The sequence below is a fragment of the Balaenoptera musculus genome, chromosome 7 (assembly GCF_009873245.2).
Source record: "Balaenoptera musculus isolate JJ_BM4_2016_0621 chromosome 7, mBalMus1.pri.v3, whole genome shotgun sequence".
In the NCBI taxonomy this organism is placed as follows: Eukaryota; Metazoa; Chordata; class Mammalia; order Artiodactyla; family Balaenopteridae; genus Balaenoptera; species Balaenoptera musculus.
In genome coordinates, this window is record NC_045791.1 from 41,608,731 (window position 1) to 41,631,873 (window position 23,143).

General features: G+C 42.7%; 2 protein-coding genes across 17 annotated transcripts in view; one reads left to right on the forward strand and one right to left on the reverse strand.

Moving 5' to 3' along the window:
• The window catches only part of TANC1 (tetratricopeptide repeat, ankyrin repeat and coiled-coil containing 1), a 240,369-nt gene extending 226,302 nt beyond the window's left edge, over positions 1 to 14,067 (forward strand). For 10 of the 11 annotated variants that reach the window (XM_036858841.1, XM_036858849.1, XM_036858848.1 and 7 more), the window contains 8 exons: positions 207 to 340; positions 1,923 to 2,046; positions 2,383 to 2,558; positions 5,307 to 5,439; positions 6,832 to 6,923; positions 8,581 to 8,727; positions 9,652 to 9,752; positions 10,424 to 14,067. In XM_036858841.1, coding sequence (XP_036714736.1) covers positions 207 to 340; positions 1,923 to 2,046; positions 2,383 to 2,558; positions 5,307 to 5,439; positions 6,832 to 6,923; positions 8,581 to 8,727; positions 9,652 to 9,752; positions 10,424 to 11,861 — 2,345 coding nt within the window. In that variant the 3' untranslated portion in view covers positions 11,862 to 14,067. Of the gene's footprint in view, positions 1 to 206; positions 341 to 1,922; positions 2,047 to 2,382; positions 2,559 to 5,306; positions 5,440 to 6,831; positions 6,924 to 8,580; positions 9,753 to 10,423 lie in introns of those variants that run through there. The other variant, XM_036858852.1, reaches the window with a different exon arrangement.
• A 2,247-nt stretch (positions 14,068 to 16,314) lies between these two features.
• WDSUB1 (WD repeat, sterile alpha motif and U-box domain containing 1) overlaps positions 16,315 to 23,143 on the reverse strand; it is a 75,148-nt gene continuing 68,319 nt past the window's right edge. For all 6 annotated transcript variants that reach the window (XM_036858853.1, XM_036858856.1, XM_036858854.1 and 3 more), the window contains one exon: positions 16,315 to 16,493. In XM_036858853.1, the coding sequence (XP_036714748.1) occupies positions 16,336 to 16,493 (158 nt within the window). In that variant the 3' untranslated portion in view covers positions 16,315 to 16,335. The remainder of the gene's footprint in view (positions 16,494 to 23,143) is intronic.

The following is a 23,143-nucleotide window of genomic DNA, read 5'->3' on the forward strand; positions in this document are numbered from 1 at the left end:
AACTAAGACCCGATGCAGCCAAAAAAAAATTTTTTTAAAAGAAAGAAAGAAAGGTGTCACAGAGCCTACCCAGATTCAAGGGGGGCAGGATGCGTGGTCCCCCTGCTCTCAGTGGGAGGGGTGTGGGAGAACCTGCGGCCCCCTTTAGCCACCGCCATGTGGCCGTCACGCTAACAGACCCCTCCTCCCCTGTGACCTCCCTCTAGCCCTGACGGCCGCTGCAGGACGAGGCAAGCTGGAGGTCTGCGAGCTGCTGCTGGAGCGTGGAGCCGCCGCGTCTCGGACTAACAGGAGAGGCGTCCCTCCGTTGTTCTGCGCGGCACGCCAGGGGCATTGGCAGGTACCCGGGGGACCCCGAGCGCTTCAGAAACAGTGAATGGGATGGAGTTCGCTACTGCCCGTCTCCCCTGCTGGGCCCTGTCTTCTTCACGTTCTTGGCTTCTGCTTGTGCTGTGAGCACTGCTGTATCAAGGCAGACCTTTGACAGGCTAGCTCAGTCAGCCACGTTGGCTGGTAACTGGGAGCAAGGCCGGCAACCAGGTCAGAGACTCACAGCTGCTTCCCCGTAACCGGGGAGGGGACGTGGAGTGGGAGCACCCCATCCCGACAGCAGAAGACTTGCTGTAACACAGCAGCTGCTGTGGTTGTGCAACGCACTTGTCCGGCAGGCTTGGGGGAAGAGCGGCCTTGTTGTGCTCCTTGGGAGGGGAAGCCTTTTCCCTCTGGTCCTGCACTGTGATTCAGGCTGGTTTCTTTTACAAGGAGCGACGCATCGCTGCTTTTAGTTTAATTAAGGGAGCAAGGGGTCCTTGATAGCAGTGGTTCAGTCATTTATTCCTTCATTTTGTAAACAGTGACCGTGTATCTACCCCATGCCTGGCACCAGCTTACACACAGCTGCAGACAGACAGATGGATTTCACCATCATGTCCATTATAGAAGGAATTTTCTAGACCCAAGTTTACAGCGTGGAGTCGCAACCCTTCCGATTCCTGCTGGCTCTGCTGGTAGGAGCTGTGAGGGTGCCCCACTGAGATTCTGGCTTTTCTCCTTCCCGTTTCTAAGAGCTTGGTTTGTACCGGCCACTCCCTGTCACTCTCACAAGTCCTTGCGATGCCCTAGCTAATAATCCTCTCTCCTGTTCTCCATGTTCCTTAAGTCATGCGGAAGTCTGGAGACACTTGTTAGTGTGTCAAGAACAAGAGAGCAGTGGGAATACGCCACCTTCTGCTGTGGTGGCAATAAAAGAAGCGTGGTGCCAGAGGGAGAGAGGCTGGACCACAACCCCCTGGACAGAGCAGTTCCCTCCAGGATGGTCATTGTAGGAGTCGCCTCTCTGGGTTGTTTTTCCCCTTCTCACCATGTACTGTTTAAAGGCATAACTTGGAGGCTGAAACTCCTCCAGGAAGCTTTGCTAAAAATCACCTGCTATGAAGGTCCCCCCGTCCTGAGCCTCAGGAAGCAGACTGCTGAGGGGAGGCGGTGGGTGAGTGTTGTCGCATCCATTGCCCGTGCCGTGCCCTCCTGCTGCAGGAACGTGGTGTCAGCGCCGCCGCGGGGCCGTGGCTGTCGTGCGCCCCCTTTAGTTCTGCTCAGCTCCCCACGTGCCCGTAGTGGCTGTCCTGTCATCACTTGACTGTGCTTGGAATCCTCCCTCCTCCAAACTTCTGCCTGTGTGTGCATGTTTTATAGACATAGTAATGAATTAGGCTTGTTAAAGAGAAGATGTATTTGGGAGAAGAGTCTGTTCAAAGGAATACAGCAGAAAGATTTTACAGGCCCCGTGGATCACACGGCTTACAGGGGTTTTCAAAAAGAGGAGAGTCCTTTCATTACTCTGAAAGGTGGAAAAACCGTCCCAGGTAGAGAGCACGTGATTTAAGGGGCAGCAGGAAGCGTGTAATCCCGAGTGTTTCTTTCAGATCGTTAGGTTGCTGTTGGACCGTGGCTGTGATGTGAACCTAAGTGACAAGCAGGGCCGGACGCCCCTCATGGTGGCTGCTTGTGAAGGGCACTTGAGCACCGTGGAATTTCTCCTTTCGAAAGGTAGCCGCACTGCCCTCCCCCGCGTGGGGTTCTGTTGGATGGACAAGGGCAAGAGCTTTGGCAGACTCGTTTAGTACTTTCTGATTTAGTTTTTTTGTTTTTTTAGTTGTTGTCTTTGTTTTGTTTTTGAAAAAAATCTTTTTGTTAAGTGTTCTTGTCATGGACATTTTTTAACTTGCACACAAGTGGAGGGAATAGGGATACGTCCCACGTACCCTTTATTCAGCTGCAGCAGGGATGGTCATTTCACCCTTGGCTTCACATGCGGGTGTGGAAGGGTCTGCCTCTGGCCTTGTCTTTCCACTCTCACGTTCTGTGAATGGGCTTCTCTTTCAGGTGCCGCCCTTCCTTCTCTGGACAAAGAGGGTCTGTCGGCATTAAGCTGGGCTTGTCTGAAAGGGCACAGGGCTGTGGTCCAGTTCCTGGTGGAGGAAGGAGCCAAGATCGACCAGACGGACAAGAACGGCCGCAGCCCACTGGACCTGGCCGCCTTCTACGGCGATGCGGAGACCGTAGGTACCGCGGCGGCCACGCTCCCCACCTGTGCCAGGCGTCTGGGCCGCGTGGAAACTCGGGAGCTGAGCCATCCCCAAGTGTGCATGACGCTGGTCCCGTGTGGCCGGGGCATACGTGTGTGCTGTGGGGTGGCTTTCGTTTTCCTCTAATTCTGTGGCACGCGATCTATTCCAGAACTGGGGTAAAGATTTTAATAGACTCTAAAGGCTTAAAATTCCATGATTACAAGCTGCATGCACGTACGTGAATATGTGTACACACGTGCATATGTCGTTTTATTTTCTTACAATTTCCATATAAATAGAATGCCTGTATAGATCATTTAAAAATCACTTTTATATATGTGAGAAATTACTAATCAAATAATCAGTTGGTTTGTTTTTAAATCGATGTGGCTTTGTCTGGAAATAATAGAAAATGCTTTGGGCACTGTCTTTATCTCTTTGCCAAAGGCCTAAGTCTCATTGAGGAACGAAGGGATAAAACCTTAATAAACTAAAAACCACAAGATGTCTTTCAGGGTAAAAACCACTCTGTCAGTGTCCATATCCCAGGCACCAAGCAGGTGCTGGAGGAATGTTCATTTCTCCTTGCAAATTATCATTTATGAATCGTTACGTGTGTCTAAGGAGAGGACTAGCTAGACAGACAGGTGCTGTATTGCTGGGGGCCGTGGACCTTGGAGCAGAAGCCATCCCCACCCTGCACGTCTGTGCCTGATGGTTTTACAAGGCAGTGATGTAACGGTTAAATAGTTTCAATTTCCTGGACATTATAAACTGTACTTAAATGTCGATTTTCAGAAACAGCTATTTAACTAAACCTCACATCTCCACACTTTTCTTTTTCAGCTTATGTTACATTACCAGATCCTGTAGTTTATCAACATTAGGGAAGAGTGAAGGATCTTTAGCATTCTAAGTGTCATTTAAAAAAAATTTTGGTAAAAACACATAACATAAAATTTACCATCGTAACCATTCCTAGGTGAAGAGTTCAGTAGTGTTACGTACATTTCACATCGTTGTGCAGCCAAAGTCCAGGCTCTTTTTGTCTTGTAAAACTGAAACTGCACCCGTTAAACAGCAAGCCCTCATTACCCCCTGCTCCCGGCAACCAACTTTCTACTTTCCATCTCTATGAATGACAGCTCTAGGTCCCTGAATACAAGTGGAATCATACAATATTGTTGTTTTGTGACTGACTTATTTCACTTGGCATGATGTCTTCTAGGTTCATCCATGTTATAGCATACGTCAGGATGTCCTTTTTTCTAAGGCTGAATAATATTCCATTTATGTATTTACCACATTTTGTTAATCCATTCATCCATCATTGGGCACTTGGGTTGCTTCCACCTCTTGGCTATTATGAATAGTGCTGTTACGAACATGGGTGTGCAAACATCTCTTCGAGAGCCTGCAAATTTTTCGAGATCTATCCATTCTTTTGGATAGATACCCAGATGTAAGATTGCTCAATTGAGGAGTAATTCTATTTTTAATTTTTTGAGGAAGCTCCATGCTGCATCCATAGTGGGTGCATCATTTTACATTCCCACCAACAGTGCACATGGCTACCTGTTTCTCCACACCCTCTCCAGCACTTATATTCTGTTTTGTTCTTTTTTTTGATAGCAGCCATCCTAACAGTTAACAGCTTGTTGTGGTTTTGATTTGCAGTTCCCTAGTGATGATGAGCATCTTCTCACATGCTTATTGGCTATTTGTATATCACCTTTGGAAAAATATCCATTCAGATCCTTTGCCTATTTTTTAAATTTTATTGAAGTATAGTTGATTTACAATGTGTTAATTTCTTCTATACAGCAAAGCGACTCAGTTACACACACACATATATATGTATATATATATATATATATATATATATTCTTTTTCATATTCTTTTCCATTATGGCTTATCACAACCTTTACCTATTTTTAAATTGGATTTTTGAGGTTTTTGTTGTTGAGTTGTAGGAGTTCTTTATATATTCTGGATATTAATCCCTCTAGTGTCATTTTGAACAGCTGGTGGACTGATAGGATCTAACAGATCCACATGAAAATCTAAGCAGGCTACAGACTTTTCCAGTGAATAGAGCAATTTTAGTGGCCAGCATGGTTTTTCCTGTTGTTCTCTGTTTAGTCTAGGTGACAGCTACTTTATCACATCAAGTCAGTCTTTGCCATCTTTACGGTGCCCGTATTCAGGTCTCTTTCCTGAGCCTTAAAGTGAGTTATAATCGGGTCCTGTTGATCCTGATCTTCCCAGCTTCTGTACCCAGGCTGTGTGGAGCTGAGTGTTTCTGAAGTGCCATTGCCGTAACCTGCCAGCACGTTGGAGCTATGGCAGAAGTCTGCCTCCTAAGTAATTGGAGATGAAAAGCTGACAGTATCTCGTCTCTGTGGCCTGGGAAGTGGGGTGAGACAGACAGGTGACAGCGTGCGTGTACTGTCTGTGGTCTGTGGGTGCACAGACACACATCCCGCCCTGGGAACATCCACCTGCCTGTCTCATTGCCAACATCAAAATCACTTTAGCAGAGCAGGTTTGAGCTGTGGATTGCAGCTCCTCTGCTCTGTTCTATGTCAGCTTCATTTCCCTTCTAGGATCCCGTTAGGCCAGAAGCATCTGAGGCCAGAGTGAAGCTAAGACCGCCAGCTCCTAAACCGGCTGCAGCGTTGGGCCAGGTGAGGGCTCCTGTTACCCGCGCCCTCAGGGCCTGTGTCTCCCTTTTGCAGGTGCTGTACCTGGTCGACAAGGGGGCCGTGATCGAGCACGTGGACCACAGCGGCATGCGGCCCTTGGACAGAGCCATTGGTTGTCGAAACACATCTGTAGTGATTACACTGCTGAGAAAAGGAGCCAAGTTAGGTCAGTAAACTCTGCAGCTCACCAGCGAGAGGGAGGGTAGCTTCAGATTTTAGAGTACGCGAGGGACCGTACTCACCTGCTCCCGGGTTAAGAAGTAAGATGTCAGGCGTGTGGAGATTTTTTTTGTCCCTCTCTAAGGCTCAGTTAATCACAGTCATTCAGAGTGTGTAAAAGACTCATATTATTACAGCCCACGTGGGCAATAAGCAGAGGCCAGTGTTGAAGGCCAGCCCAGCCCTGGGGGTGCTGGGGATGCGTGGGAGCCACAGGGGAGCAGTTCCGGGGGCCTCTGTGGGGAGGGCCCGAGGGCGGGTGGGCGAGAGCTGGAGGGTGGTCGTAATGAGCAGCCGAGCGCGAGGACTGCTGTTCGGGAGGTGGCGCTAGTCCGCTGGGAAGGGCAGTGGCAACCCTATCACAGGTTCTGGGAGGGAAGGTTCTCGGGACTCACTGGAGACGAGACGGGGTGACTTGAGGGTAATGTCAGGGGCCGGAGCTCTGAGGAGGTTGGAACTCGGCACAGGGTTCAGCGTGCGGGGGAGAGTGCCCCATACAGCACTGTCTTTTCTGGTTTCACGTCAGACCTTTGGCTGCCAGCAGTTCTGGGGAGGGGTCTGCGATGAAGGTGGTGAAATGACATTATTAAGCAGCTCATGGTATCAGGAGCTATTCTGAGCAGTTTCATGTTTTAACTTATCTCATCCTCACCTACCCTATAAGTAGGGAATGATGAAAGCATCATGTTACAGAGGAGGAACCCCAGGCCTGAAGATGGTGAATAGCTCCCCTGAGGTCATAGTGAGCGGCAGGTCACCTTGAACCTGAGTCCGACTCGTGAGGCCATGCCCCTAAGCGTTGCTCCCTGTGCGTGTTCAGAAGAGGCTTAGACAGAGGTTGTGGCTGTGCCGTCAGCCGGGAGAGAAGGAGACACAGGCGGGAGCAGGGAGGCCGGGGGCGGGGATGGTGGGAGGAGGGCAGCAGGGCCAGAGCTGGCGTCTCAGAGTGGATTTGGTGGTGACTCTGCAGCGAGTGTGAGAGACGCTGAGAAGCCTCGCCTCCACCTGCGCGTGGTCCTGACAGCGCTGCAGGGAACTAAAGAGATGATTGGGAAGCAAATCCCCATAGAAAGGAGGGGTGGCTCGTGGCTGCGCTGATGCTTGCGTGTCCCAGTACTCTTGTCCCCCCAAGTGACAGGGTGTGCGGGGTGCAGCTCCCCGCTAAATGCTCCCTTCCCTTCGCTGTATTGTCACGCGGGGCCTGCAGGACACGCCGCAGTGTCCTCTGCAGCTGGGTTCCCTGCTGTTTGTGGGCTTAGCTGTGACGGGGCCACGGAAGCATTGAGCTCCTTTGCTCCAAGCCCACTGGAATGCCTCTGAACGCATGTTTATTTTGCAGGAAATGCTGCTTGGGCGATGGCTACTTCCAAACCTGATATTCTGATTATACTTTTACAGAAGTTGATGGAGGAAGGGAACTTGATGTACAAAGTAAGTGGTGTCGCCCTTTTCTCGTGATCCTGTAACAACCTATGAGCAGCCTCTTAGTTTGGGGTATAATGGATGTAGCTGTGCTACTGCACGGAATGCGTATAGCTTAGCTAATAGAAGTTCTGGGAAGCGCTAACCTAGCCTCGTGCCCAGGCTTTGATATCCTCACAGCAGAATCTTCAAGGTGGAAAGCACTGCTCTTTGTGTTTGAGAACCAGTATTTCTGAACGAATCCGTGGGGCTGTGACTGTGACTTACAGCCTGAAGCCTTGATACGAAGGCAGAGGTGCCTCTTGTTTAACAGGCACATCCTACAGGAAATTCCTTGGTGCTTGGAATCATGAGACATGGGAAAGGAACACTCGGGAGACATTTTCAGAAGAAAGGAATCATGAAATCTCCCAAGCCTTTATTATCTTAATTTTAACGTCTGTAAGCTTCTGGAATTTGAAGCTGTTTCTGGAGAGGTTTTTACTTAAAATAGTCAAGTAATAGATAATACTCAGTTACTCAGGAGGTGGAATTAATTTCTTTTTCTCATTTTCCCTTAGAAATGGAAAGGCAATTTAAAGATTAGTAAATTTGACTTTAAAGTAAAAATGTTCAAACTAAGACATGCAGTTTAGATCGGAGGGTAGTACACTTCATCTGGAAAGAGTCAGGTAGTAACCATGTCAGGCTTTGCTCTGTGGTCCCTGTCACAGCCCTCTAGCTTTGTTCTTGTGGCACAGACGCAGCCAAGATAACACACAGACAAATGAGCCAGGCCGTGTCCCAGTCAAACTGTGTTTGTAGAAACAGGTGGCAGGCCGGGTTTGGCCCAGAAACCGTAGTTTGCCAGCCCCGAGTTTAGAGAGATGCTCAGGCCATTTCCATAGATCATTTTTCTTTCCAGGTCTGTGATTAGACAGAATTAAAAGATGATGAAAACAAAAAAACTACATCATGACCATTTTAATCCTTTTTGGCATGAAGCTGCTGTACTTTCTATGTTTTAGTTTTTCCTTTTCTTTTTTAATAACAACAAATAAATAGGCATATAGCATGACCCAGCAGGGTTCCTGGCCTGGAATCAGTTTGAAATTGAGGTCAGAGTGTGTATTGTTGTGGCTTTGAAGTGGTTTTAATATGAATTTTGCTAGGCAATTATTAGCCATTTTTGACAGACTTCATACCTGCTGTGCAACAGAACCAACAGAACAAATGGATTTCTTTAGCCTTGAAAATGACGTGCAGTGCTGTGCTGAGTTTTAAAGCCCATGCTTTAGTTCCTCTTAAAAGAAAAATTATCATTCTACAGCAGCTCTAGGTTTATCCACAAGACTACTTGCCTTAGGGATGGTGTGGTTTTTCCATTTGATTTCTGTTACACTCTGCATTAAAGTATCTTTAGATGAGAGATCATTCATGAAATGGTTGTCAAAAATATGTAACAGAGAAGATAATCTGATGTTTTAAGATCGATGGTTATGGGTTTAGCAGTTTACAGATCCCTTCCTGTAAACCCAGCTCTGGTTGCAGACGCCTAGGCAGACAGTGAAGCTGCGTGTCCAGGCCGGTTAGTGGACCGGTTCTGGCCGTGGCCTGTCCTCATTAGGATCTTTATTCATCTTGGAGCCTCTGGAAACGATAAATTTCTCTGATTTTTGAATCCTAGAAAGGGAAGATGAAAGAGGCAGCCCAGAGGTACCAGTATGCCTTAAGGAAGTTTCCTCGAGAAGGATTCGGAGAGGACATGAGACCGTTCAATGAGCTAAGGGTTTCCCTCTATCTCAATTTGTCTCGCTGCCGAAGAAAAACAAATGTAAGCCGGGCCCCTTATTCCAGTCCTTTAGCTGTTCTCACAGTGGTGAAGGCCTGCCCTTCTACAGACCAAATCATGAGACCACCTGTCTGGTTTGTTTGCACTTTTCTGTGAACGTGGCACATGGGGAGCTGCTTGTCTGGGGTGACCATCATTAGATCACAGCACCACCCACCTCCCAAGGTGCTGAGAGAGTGCACATGGACGTAGTTTCTCTGCCTCCGTGATGACAAGCACATGCAAACTGCTCCTCCACCCCTGCCCAACTGCACGCTGCCAGCACTGTCACGAGCGGCTGTCCCCAGATTCAGAAGGAAAGGGCATCATTGTAAAGTCCAACACAAATGTGTTATAATCAGCTTAGTGTTATTATGTTTGCTCAGAGGGTAAGCCAGGAACTGGTTAATTTGTAATTAATTGTAGTTAACTCACAGTTAACTTGTAACTAGTAACTAGATTTGTTTCAGTACCAATTTCTTTCTTAGTTTTTTTCTTTTTTCTTTTTTTTTTTTAACTTCATCCTCCCTCCACCAAATCTGTGACCTGCCTGCTTCTGCGCCCACGTACTCTGCCCGCCTTCCTGCTGCAGGTGCTGCAGTGTCCGGGCCCCTCTGAGGCTTCCCCTCCCCCCGGCGGTGGGCTCCCATCAGCCCTCGCCTCTGCTGCGCTGCTTCCACCACCGTTCTCTCTCTCTCCTGAGTCACCGATTTTTGCTTCTCTGTGGGATTCTTCTTGTAAGACCATTAATAAGCTGTAACTGTCTCCTAACTTCACAACAAAAAAACCAACCTACCTTCCCCTTCATCTCGCTCCAATTGTGTCCCAATTCTCTACTAACCTCTAGAGCAAAACTCTTATTAAAAGGTTGCCTGTAATCATGTTTCAGTGCTGCTTCTGACTTGTGTATTTAAATATTGATACCAGGACTTCGGCATGGCAGAAGAATTTGCTTCCAAGGCTCTCGAGTTGAAACCAAAGTCCTATGAAGCCTTTTACGCCAGAGCGAGAGCAAAGAGGAGCAGCAGGTACCGTCTGGGGTTGGATATGTGACCGTGACTAGAGAAGACTGCTTGTCTTTCTCTGACATCAAAGCTGCTGCTTTGACTTCGGGGGCTTCTGATTCATGAGCATCACTCAGTGCCTCTCCTCCCTTTTAATACTGAACAGGTAGCTTCCAGAAGGCGCAGCAGTGGCTATCATTAGCAGTGGCTAAACGTTTATTTTCTCCAGACATCTCAGTAACTATCCCCACAGCTGACATGTACTGCAGCATAAAGTTCCTAGCTTAGTCCCACGTTATCAGTGAGACCGCCGACTACAGACACACCGGGAGGCGGCGGCGGGGAGGCTGGGTGGAGTCCATCGGTCTTGAGTTGTAGGTGGACGTGGTGAGAGGGATGGGGAAGGTGACCTTAAGAGGATTCTGACCCCCAGTGCTCTCTGCCTGCGCTCACCCCAGCCCAGTGGTCTTTAGAGACAGCAGGGCCCCGGAGCCGCTCAGGTCTGCGTTAGAGTTCAGCGCTCCCACTTAGCCGAGGGACTCCAAGCTCGTTCCATGGCTTCCGTCCACGCCGTGAGTGTGCAGAACTCACTCAGCTACCTTCTCTTCTCTTTTAGCAGAGCTGCTTTATGAACAGTTACGTTCAGAGCTTGTTCTTACGTGGCCTGTAATCATATCGTCTCTTTTAACACAAAGGCAGTTCACGGCCGCTCTGGCTGACTTGCGGGAAGCCGTGAAGCTCTGTCCCACCAACCAGGAGATCAGGAGGCTCCTGGCGCGCGTAGAAGAGGAATGCAAGCAGCTCCAGAGGAGCCAGCAGCAGAAGCAGCAGTGCCCGCCGCCAGCGCCCCCCGCCGACTCGGACCATGAGGAGGACGCCCCGACCCCCGGCCTGAACGACCACTTTCATCTTGAGGAGGCTGAGGAGGAGGAGACCTCTCCACAGGAAGAATCCGTTCCCCTCGCTCCCAGGCCCCAGCCGCCCTCCTCTGCCCCCTCCCCATACATCCGAAACCTTCAAGAAGGGCTCCAGTCCAAAATGAGGCCGGTATCGCCACAGAATCGGCCGGGGATGAGCAAGTCCCCGAGGGAGCCGGTCGCTCAGCCGGGGCTGAGGGTGCAGCCCACCAAGCAGGCGCAGATCGTGAAGACCAGCCAGCACCTGGGTTCTGGGCAGTCTGGCGTGAGAAATGCTAGCTCGAAAACGCAGGTCTCTTCGCAGAATCCTCCCCCGAGTCCCATGCCTGGAAGACTCTCTGCCACCCCCGCTGCCGGAAGCAGAAACCAGCATGTGGAGGGAACAGGCACCTTCACTGCGGGAGCAGCTTCTGGCCACTCGGGAGATCGGCTGGGGCCCAGCCCCAGCGTCCAGCTGCAGACCAGTGACGGTGACGCTGCGTATCCTTTACCGAGTAAGATAAAAACTGCAGAGAGGCTTCTGTCTCGTGCCACCGTGGCTGTGGACGTAGCCCCTCTGAACCCAGGCGGGCCTGTGAGCTGCAGCGACGTGCGGCACCCGGCTTCCCTCACCAGCTCAGGCTCTTCCGGTTCCCCGTCGAGCAGCATCAAGATGTCAAGTTCAACCAGTAGTTTGGCTTCAAGCAGCAGTTTTTCAGAGGGCTTCAAGGTCCAAGGACCAGATGCTCGAATAAAAGACAAGGTTGGTAGCCAGGCTCCGAGTGGCCCAGCTGAGCACAGGCCGCGCAGCACTCCGTTCATGGGCATCATGGATAAGACAGCGAGGTTCCAGCAGCAGAGCCACCCTCCCAGCCGCGCCTGGCACTGCGCGGTGCCAGAGGCGCTGCCGACGAACACGCCTTCTGCGGCTGGCCTGCAGGCGTCACAGTCTGAGAAGCCCTCTCTCAAACAAGCAGGAGGATACAGTAGCCAAACCAAAACCCGTTCTGTGTCTACTCTGGGTGGAGGGGTCCACAACGGGGCTCAGGGGAAGGAGCTAGAAGAAAAGAAGTGCCAAATTCCAGTCCACTGTCAAGACAGCCGGATAACTAAGACTGTTTCTCATGCGTATCAGGAAAGTCTCTCTAAACAGCAGCCTCACATCAGCAGTGAAGCCCACAGGAGTCACCTCCCTTCAGCAAAACCAAAGCGATCATTCATAGAATCAAATGTGTGAGCCGTAAGAGAGACCCATTTGTAGTATTTGGAAAACAGTGTGTTGGCTCCTGGTAGTAATTAAATGGTTGTTTGTGAGAAAAATTACTCTTTAGTCATATATTTATTTTTCCCTTGGGGGTGGATCAGATGCCATTGATATATTGAAAATGTGGGATTAAATTTCTATGATAGATAGAAGTCACCAGAAATAAGAATGCTAACCAGAATTGAAAACTACAAGTAGTTATGCCTATTAAGTTAAAAATTTAAGACAGCCAAGAAGACATTAACTCATGCTTCTCTCTTTTGAAGTTGTTTGGTTTTTATCACTTTTCTCCTAGCCTTTGCTATGTGGTAAGATCATATTATTTTTTAGATAATGTAAATGTCTAGTGATAAGTTTAACTCATGACATAATATCCAGGTGATGTGTTTTGGAAAAGATGGAATTTTCAAGTTAACAGTTCCAATGAGTCAAATCTTAATTTATATATATATGCACGTACACATACAGTTGACCCTTGAACAACATGGGACTTAGGGGCGCCGATCCCCTGTACAGTCAAAAATGTACAGTGTAACTTTTAGTCGGCCCTATGGAGGGTTCCACATCCTCGTATTCAACCAACCGTGGATCATGTAGTATGTATTGACCGGGGAAAAGAAAATCCGTGTATAAGTGGACCTGTACAATTCAAACCTTTGTTGTTCAAGGGTCAGTGCGTATGTGCGTGTGTGTGTGTGTATATATATATATATATATATATATATAAATAATTTCTAGCTGAATGTGACTATACATGTTACATGGCTGACTTTTGTTTAAGTAAAATACAAGAACATCCAAGTATTGTTCCCTTTATAGCAGTTCCCTTAAAAAGATTAAACACTTATTTCTGTGTTATGGTTCCTTTTTTTGGAACTATATTCCCGCTTCAAGGTGTTTTTAATATTTGGAAACAGTATAAACCATTTGGAATCATGATTGGTGGTTAAGTTGAATTTGGGCTAAAATACTAAGAATACAGCATTCTCGGTGACATGTAAATTAGCTCTCAGTTGGTTCCCAAACTGCTTTTATCAATGATAGCACTCCTGGAACAAGCCTTCCAAGGTCCTCTAATGACAATATTTAATTTGGATACTTAAGGTGTGGTTGTTTATTGCTTTCGTTTTATTATACAGTCATTACTTTATAGCCACACGTTGTATATATCATATAGCCAAGTTGTATTCAGACTTGTAAATATAACAACTATTTCAAGTAATCTTAAAGTCATATATTTGCATGTTCTTTTTAAGCTTCGTCCATGCTGGTTATTGCACTGAACGATAATATATATGGCATGTTAACAGTATACCAGTAACAGCACTTTATCTCATTTATATGAACACCTTTGAGGTGCTACTTAAGTCCAAACTGATGTATTATTCATTTGTAAAGATAAGGTACAGGAGTGAACCTTGATTTAAAGGTATTTTTATATGAAAATGGTGTGCTATTGGAGGATGTTAAAATACTAGTTTGAGAGAGGTGGGAATGTATTTGTTTTGTATGTTGGGATGTGAAATTTATTTTCTAGAATTGGAGACAAGGAAGTTCTATATTTACAGAATGTTTTAAAAATGAATAGTTGTAATGAAGTCCCTGTGAGCATCATTATGGTTTTGTATGAATAGGACTCTTCTGGTGTCATTCTTCATTTGTTCCTGAGTGTGTACAGTGTACTTTGTACAGCTTTATCAGTCTTTTTTTAGAGGCGTTTCATGAGTTCTGCTATAACTACTATGGCTTATTTATTGTTTATTGTTTTCTTTAATATTTGTGGAAGTCTTACTCTTTTGTTATGTAGTTTTGTTTCTGCACAACTACTGTACTTTTCCATATGGAATAAAGACAATTAATAGAATTTGTTTTGCATTAAATGAAACAATGGCTAAGTAGAGAAGATCCTGATGTCAGCTATCTGCCTTGCTTAAATCCTGAGTGATTTTGTTATCCTAAAGAAGTGGAAAGCCTGTTTTTCAGTAATACTACAAATACATATTTAATTTTATTTAATAATTTCAGAACAAGGGTAATGGCTTCTAGAAATCCCAAAACATTCCAGGGTCAAAATTAGTCTTTTTGCCTGAAATGAGAAGAACGCATGAAGAGCATTCTATACTTTTCTGTTCGGAAATCCTGGTGTGTGGTTTTAGTGAGTGGCAACAGGGTATCTTCAGTATTTAACTCTCACTTTGGCGATACATACACTGAACACTGTGCCAGTGTGAAAGTTTGTTCTTCACATTTCTCTTATCTTTGAGTGAGTTAAAAGTGTTTGAAACTGAAATATGTGGTTATAAAGACAGAGTAGTATGAATGAGTGTGAACATTAAACTGTTGTATTGTGATAAAATCCTGACTTGGAATCTTAAGCCTAAGCAACTTCAGGTTATTGTGTGGTTACTGCTATTACTAGCGAGGCCAAGTAAAGTATTTTCAGTCTCTCTTGAAAGCCATATATTTAAACTAAAGGCAAAAAACAAAAAACTGGGTAGGAGGAGAAAACTCTTATTAATAGATCATTCTTATTGGATGACTTCCTGTGATGCTGCCAGTGTGACGATTAGTAGAATTTATTATACATTACCTTATGATTTTGATTGATTGATAGATTCTTAGTAAAGGTATTTGGTCCCATTACCCCAGGAAGTGCAGTCTCCTTGGGATGCTACTGGTCAGTGCTGAGGACCGGGCAGTGGGCAGGCAGGTGAGAGCTGCTCCTGCCTAGTCCTGCACGGATGGTGGCCCCCAAGAGTGCAGAGGGGCCGTGTGGTGTCCTTTCCTACGGGTGAGTTTGGATTTGGTTTATTTAGTTTTTTGTTTGCTTGTGTTTGTGGGAAGTAGCAGCTTAGCTTTGGTTTGTCTGTATATAAAAACAGATGCGCTTCACTTTCGTAAATTGGCATCTTAGTTTTCAGCTATCTCACAAGAAACTATCCTAGTGAAACGTAAAAAAGAAAATCACCTTCTTTAACACATTTAGCAAATAACCAACCTTTTACTGTGTTTTCTATCAATGACTTCACTGATTTTCAGTAATGTTTATGTGAAAACCAGCCAGGCTTCTTTGGAAAATAAGTCTATTATTTTATCAAAACAAAAGATATCTGGTCCAATGGTGGGCTCTATCAATTTTACCCAGTCTTTTGTTAGAATTATATTAGCATACTTCCTCTATAGAATACAATAGAAAAACACCTTCTAGAACATGTTCCCATCCTTTTTTTGTCCTCATGAGTAAGAATGTGAGCAGCATGTGTAGTATGAAAAAAAAAAATACTCTTCTAGAATCACGTATTGTGAATCCCAGCTGTGACACAAAGGAAATAAAATTCAGTAATAATACATTAGGATGACAGAAATTTTTACAAAGCAGCAATTACAAAGAACAGGTTTTTGGAGATTTCTGTGGTAGCTTTCCACCTTTCTGTGAACATACAGCATATTAGCTGTAAGTTTATAAAACACTAGAAAAGGCTGACGGAATAAATACTTACATTGATTTTTCCCTTTTATTTGTGTTTTCATATTTCAGAACGACGACAATGAGGATTCTGGGGGTAAGCACAGAGTCTTGGTTCCCTGCCTGCCCTTAGAGTTTAGTTCTAACAAGCTTTCCCACTAATGGCTTCCATTCTGGTAAACAACTTGTGAGACGAATGGAGAGTCAACACCACTTCAGCTTCCCGAACTTGAAGTTTTCTTCTGAATGTTTATCAGGGTGTTGTATTAGCTATCAGTCTATTGTGTAAAAATGTATAGTCACCTTAGCTTAAACTATTATGTGAGAACTTTAAGAATTTTAAATTCTAAAAGGAGGCTAGTCTGCCACTTTATATGTTTCAGCAAAGTCAACTTGACGTATCTGTGGTAATTTATTCCATCTAATTTGTACCTAGGTTTGGACAGTGGGGGAGAAATCATTACTACCTTGCAGATTGAGAATCTAACAAAATTGTTCATTAAACATGTCAAAGTGATTTTCTCAATTTAGTCATAAACAAATCTACAATTGTTTTGCTAAAAATTCTCTTTAGAAGGATTCCAAAGAGTTATCAAATGAACAGTTATTAACTAGGATTTATCTGTTATATTCTAGATTATTCCAATCTTTGGTTATAATGGAATATGATCTACAACAAGAATAAATTTGAGCATGGCAATTTAAAGTTGTAAAACTTTACTTCTCTACAGGTTAAGCTTTTTTTCACCAGTATAAAAAGACTTTTATAGTAAAAATAGAAAAGATGTTATATGTGTTACTTAGTTCCTATGTTTTAAAGAATGAAATAGCCAGTAAATAGTTTTTATAGGTAACCAAGTTTAAGAAGTTTACCTTTTCTCCTTCTGTTTTGCTTTTAATAATGTCTGATTAGTATCTACCTTTAAATCATTCAAATGAGATCACAGAAAATATAAATAATGCAATATAAAATAAACAGTTTTATTTTTGATGTGTCTCCAGCCATCGATCAATGGCCATTTTCAGAGTCCTATTTGGTATAAGTACCACTGAAGGAAGAACAAGATTTGTCATGGGACTTGTACGTTTCTTTTTGCTGATCCAATTTTCCATTGCTTCCTTTTCGTATGAATAGCCATCTAAAAACAAAACAAAACAGAACAAAACCACATACAGAAATTATTTGCAATGTAGGAAAGGGAAGTTAGGATTACTAAAATGAGTATAAAAACTCCATTGCCAAGGCCTTTACTGTAATTTAAGTGGTAGTCTTGTCTAGCACCACTGCTCCCAAAATATTTCTGCAACAACAAACATCCTAAATTCTACCATTTAAGATGCATTAAGATTGCACAAATTACCTCGAAAAGTGTCAAAAAACTGAAAAAAGGACTGTCAAAAATTCAGATGTAGCACAAAGGAAGAAAGGAAACGAGCCAGGTAGAGGAAAGTGGTAGTGAAGCTACGGTGCCCTGCTAGTGCTGTCAGCTATGTGTCGGTTAATGTGGCTAAAGATGGGAGCAAAAAGCTCTGGGGATGACAAGGCAAAACTTTCCGACATGTTGAAAAGTCAGGGAAACAGATACCAAGAGATTATAGAACTCACCCCACAAAGGACTTGACAGTAAAGGGATTTACTATGCCAAAAAAAAAAAAGATTCATTGGCTAAGGTTTTTCATACCATGTTCTTACAAACTTTTTTGCACGTGTTAAGGTTGGAGGTTTTGCTTCACTACTTTTTTTTATACTTGTAGCTCTTTCTCTTAAACTGAAAATCTTAGTTCCTAATTACATTTACGCATTAACCTATTTCTTTTAATCTGCAATGCATACAACTGTTTCAAACTAACAATGCCAATATATTACTAATGTAAGACTGTGAAAGATTTTTAAGATTTCTTTCTGGCTCTTTCTGTCACCAAGATAGATCCACTAGGGTTGTCTAATTGAAATTCTGTGTTTGACAATCACTTGAAAAAAACAAAATTTCTGATTATGTTACTGGACATATAATGTGGTCCACTTGCTTCCCTTTTTATCCTCCCAATTTTTAGAGACTGTTTTGTTTTTCATGATGTATTTTAACATTTAAATGGTTTCAAAGTAAAAACTATAAAAACAAGTCACATTAAGAGCCTCTCTGTCCAACCCATGTTCTCTCCCTTCCCATATAGGTAACCATGTATGTTACGTTTCTGTTTACCCTTTCCTTTTGAAAATATAAGCAAATGTATGTGTACACACACAGTGCATAATACATTCTTACGTACGTAAAAGTTAGCATGCTCCACACTATTCTGTACCTGGTTGGTTGGTTTTTTACTTAACTATACATTGCTTTTTTATTCCCCCACAGTACTCCCCTGTATGGATGTATTGATGGACATCTGGGTTATTTCCAATACCTTTTTACAAATAGTGCTGCAATGAACAGTGAGTGTTATCATTTGGGGGGAGATTCTAGCAGTAGGACTGCTGCATCAGAGAAAATGTATACAATTTTGCTAGAAATGCTTCCACAGGAATTCTACCATTTTTTTCCCCACTAGCAATGTTGTTTAGAGTGCCTGAATTTTCCCCAGAGCCCAACCAAGAGAATGTGCTGTCAAACTGAGTTTTTACCAGTCTCTCATGAGCAATGGTATAGTGTATCAAGTAGTTTTATTTTATTATGAGGGAGCTAGAACATTTCTTCGTATGTTTGAGCCATTTGCTTTTCTTTTTCCTGTAAACTGACCATATTTTTGGCTCACTTTTCTATTAGATTACTCTTTATTTCAGAAGATTTATTTTTGAGATATAACTGACGAAAGTTTCAGGTGTGCAACATGATGATTATTTTTGCTCTTCTTTCTCCAGATGGCTTTGGTTATTTGGAGTCTTTTGTGGTTTCATACAAATCTTAGGATTGTTCTTTTTCTGTGAAAAATGCCATTGCGATTTTGATAGAGATTGCATTAAATCTGTAGATTGCTTGGGTAGTATGGACATTTTAACAATATTCTTATCCATTATCACAGAATATCTTTCCATTTATTTGCGTCTTCTTCAATTACCTTAATGTCTTGTAGTTTTCAGTGTACCGATCTCTTACTTCCTAAGTTAAATTCCTAGGTATATTCTTCTTCGTGATGCAATTGCAAATGGGATTGTTTTCTTAATTTCTCTTTCTGCTAGCTTGTTACTAGTATACAGAAACACAACTGATTTTTATATATCAATTTTTGTTAACCTGCAACTTTATCGAATTGGTTGATTAGTTATAATAGTTTTTTGGTGGGCTCTATAGGGTTTTCTGTATATATTATGTCATATGCAGTAGAGACAAGTTTTACTTCTTTTCCAATTTGGATGCCTTTTATTTCTTTTTCTTGCCTAAATGCTCTGGCTAGGACTTCCAATGCCATGTTGAATCAAAGTGGTGAGAGTCTGCATCCTTGTCTTGTTCCAGATCTTTGGAAGGAGAGATTTCAGCTTTTCACCATCGAGTATGATATGAGCTGTGGGCTTGTCATATATGGCCTTTATGATGTTGAGGTAACGCTATGCCTGCTTTATTGAAAGTTTTTTATCATAAAGGGATATTAAATTTTGGCAAATGCTTTTCTGCATCTATTGAGATGGTCATATGATTTTTATCCTTCATTTTGTTAATGTGATATATCACAGTGATTGACTTACGGATGCTGAACTATTCTTGCATCCCTGGAATAAATCCCACTTGACCATGGTGTATGATTCTTGTAATGTATTGTTGAATTTGGTTTGCTGATATTTTGTTGAGGATTTGTGCATCTATGGTTATCAATGATATTGGCCTGTAATTTTTTCTTGTGGTGTCCTCGTCTGGTTTTCTTAAGAGTAATACTGGCTCGTAAAAAGAGTTTGTAAGTGTTCCCTCCTCTTCTGTTGTTTGGAAGAGTTTGAGAAGGATTGATATTAATTTTTTTAATGTTTATTTCATCCATGGAATATGAACACTTTTCAATTTTTATACTTATTTCTTTTGGATTTTGAGTCCAGGTTAGGAAGGTATCCCTATTTCCAGGTTATCAAGGAGTTTACCTACATTTTCTTCTGGGACTTGTATAGGTTTCATTTTTTTTTTTTTTTTAATTTTATTTATTTATTTATTTATGGCTGTGATGGGTCTTCGTTTCTGTGCGAGGGCTTTCTCTAGTTGTGGCGAGCGGGGGCCACTCTTCATCGCGGTGCGCGGGCCTCTCACTATCGTGGCCTCTCTTGTTGCGGAGCACAGGCTCCAGACGCGCAGGCTCAGTAGTTGTGGCTCACGGGCCTAGTTGCTCCGCGGCATGTGGCATCTTCCCAGACCAGGGCTCGAACCCGTGTCCCCTGCATTGGCAGGCAGATTCTCAACCACTGCGCCACCAGGGAAGCCCCTAAAGGTTTCATTTTTTATATGTCTAATTCATTTGGAATTAATTTAGATGTGTAGTATGACAGATGAAGCCAGTTTTATCCTTTTCCATATGACTACCTAGTTGTCAGAATACCCCTTTTTAAAATTCCTTATTTTTCCCACTGATTTAAAATTTCATTTTTATCATTCACTAAACTTCCAAATGTACTTGGATCAATTTCTGGATTTTTAAGAATTATTTTCCATTAGTCTGTCTATTCATGTGCCCATCTCACACTGTATACTTTATAGAGACTTTATAACATGTTCTAATATCTGGTAGGGCTCTTTGTTTTTTATTTTCTAGGTTATTTGTTGTGTGTTCTTTCCAATGGAACCTAATAATCACCTTCTGTATTTCTAGGAAAAAGCCTAATAGTGACATCTTGCTCATGATGAGTCTTCCTATCTACCAGTGTGCTATGCTTTCCATTTTTTTCCAAGTAAACTTTACAGGGATGTTTTATGGTTTTCCTCATGTTGTTTTGGTAAATTTTGCATATTTCTTATGTCTAGTGTTTTGTTTTTGTTCTTGTAAATTGTCTTCCATCATACCTTTTAACTGCTTTTTGTTTACACACACACACATACACGAAGGCTATTGATTCCTCATTGATGTAACTTGCTAAATGCTGATTAGCCCTATTATAACCTATGGTGCCTCAGCTCCAAATCCATATATAATGCTGAGGACTCAGCATGCTAGGAGCCAGGATACTGTAAACCACATTTCTGCTTTGCCAGCTGGCTCCTTGTTAAATCCTGCAATAGGATTCCTCTAGAAGGAGACAAAAACAGGGTGAAGGCTCCTATCAGTGTTGTGCCCATGGCCCTTTATCTGGCAGGGGTAACTGGTTATACTCTCCAAATTTTTTTTTATTTGCTTCACTGTAGGTACTGCCCAAACCTCTTACCCTTCCCCCTTTAGAGAAAGAACCACCAGCTGGGTAGCTCCCCCTTCTTAGAAGCCTGAGTTCTGGTTCTGAGAGACCCACGTGAGGTTCTAATAACCTCAACTCATTCCCTTTGTTCCCTGAGTCCTAGAGAACATAGATGCTTTCTGCAGATACTGTTACCACCTTTTGTTTTTGAGATATAAGTCACATACTATAAAAGCCACCCTTTTAAATATACAATTCAGTGGTTCTTAGTATAATTTAGAGTTGTGCAACCATCACCACTATCTAATTTCAGAACATTTTCATCATTCCATAAAGAAACTCTGAACCTATTAGCAGTCATTCCTCTCCCCCAGTGACCACTAATCTACTTTCTGTCTCTACGGATTTGCCTATTCTGGACATTTCCTATAAACAGAACCATACAATATGTGGTCTTTGTTGTCTGGCTTCTTTCACTTAGCATAATGTTTCCAAGGTTCATCTATGCAGCATGTATAAGTATCTGTTCCCTTTTATATCTGATTAATATTCCATTGTGTAGATATACCAGATTTTTAAATTTGTCCATCCAGTGATGGGACATTTGAGTTATTACCACTTTTTGGCTATTATCAGTAAGACTGCTGTGAACATTCAAGTATAACTTTTTGTATGAACATATTTTCAATTCTCTAGGATAAATATCTAGAAGTACAATTGTGTGGTCACATGGTAACTATGTTTAACTTTTTGAGGAACTGCCAAACTGTTTTCAACAGCAGCTGCACCATTTTCCATTCCCACTAGCAATATTTCTGCATCTCCTTGCCATCTTTCATCCTTTTGATTCTAGTCTTCCTAGTGGGTGTGAAGGTTCTGAGGTCTCTCTTTGTGGTTTTGATTTTCACTTCCCTAACGATGTTGAGCACCTTTTCCAGTGTTTATTGGCCATTTGTATATCATCTGTGGAGAAAGGTCTATTCAAATCCTTTGCCTGTTTTTTCAGTTGGGTTATTTGTCTTACTATTGAGTTGTAAGAATAGTTTCAGTAGGAAAATATACTCAATTTTTGTTTATGAAAAGCTGATATATAATGAACTGCAATCTTACCTCTCACACTGGCCTATCACTGAAAAATGATGTGTGTGTGAAATATTGTGAGTTCACTGACAGCTAATTCATTTGCCACCAAGCTAGATACGTATGATAACAGAATGTTTTTAACCTTCCAGGTGAAAGGGGCCCACTTTTGTTATTAATTTCTTAGTTACATTCCATTGTGGTGACCCAATGGTGTTTTTGTTATTTCTGGTGATATATTCAAAAAGAAGGTATACTTCCTATTTTGGACTGAGAGGTATGATCAAGTCTGTTACTGTGCTGTATTTCTCCTTACATTTCCTTACACTGTCTGTAGTTTCTGCTCTGTGAAAGTCGCTGCTGTGTTTGTTTCGGACTGCATAGCTAGTAATGGTTGTCCTCACTGAGAATCGTGCTCTTCAGTATTATATAGTATCCTGTGTCATTTTAACTTATTTCTGGTCTGAATTCTCTTGCAGGCAAGTATATAACTCCTTTATTTTTAGTTGCAACTGTCTCATTTTTGTCTGTCCTTTGTCAACTAACCTCAAATCTTTCATCTCTTTAGGGATGAGTTAAGCCAAATTGTTTATTATCAATCAGTACGTTTGGTAATAGTTCTTCTATCATTCTTTTTTATATTTTTATAGATTACTTACATAAATTCTTTCACTATAGGAGCTGGTTTCTTCTATTTTGATACTTAGGGAAGTTTGTATTTTTGATCTACTGGTTTACCTTTACACTAATACCTTTTAAAAAGATGAGACCAAGAGTATTAGTGTCTATTGGTTCCTTACTATAAGTAATATTCAAATTAGCTAGTAGTATTTTTCTGTCCCTCAGTGTCTAAATTTCAAATAGGCTTTTTACTCAGTTAATAATCAGCTTATTCAACTTTTCATACTTTCTACTCTCCGTTTAATAGTTGTATGATATCTACATTGTTAGAGCATATTATCATCTTATAGTATTTTATCACCTTTAATTGAATTCCCTTAAATGAATAATTTTTCCTTCCCTGCCTGTGGGTTGTCAGTTTCTTGAGCGGTAGCAGTGAATAAAATATCAACCCATTCACTCTATGGAGGTAGAAGCTTCCTGCTATAAGAAAGTCAGTTACACTGGTTACAGTTTATCCTAAAGTTTAATATAAGCTTTCTGCGATATTATAAAGTAGTGATTCTTTGGAATAATCAACAAACAGTTTTCTACTGGGGTCAAATATATTCCCTGAAACATCTGTTTACCAGAGAAAGTAGGAATTCTGAGTGGATCTAGAACATTGCTATTTATATGTCAGCTTTCAAACTGTTCTACCAAAGTTCATCCCAAAGCACTAAAAGGTATTATCAATCAGAGCTACCATACAAAACAAGGACTGCTTCCCCACCCCACAGTCTGTCT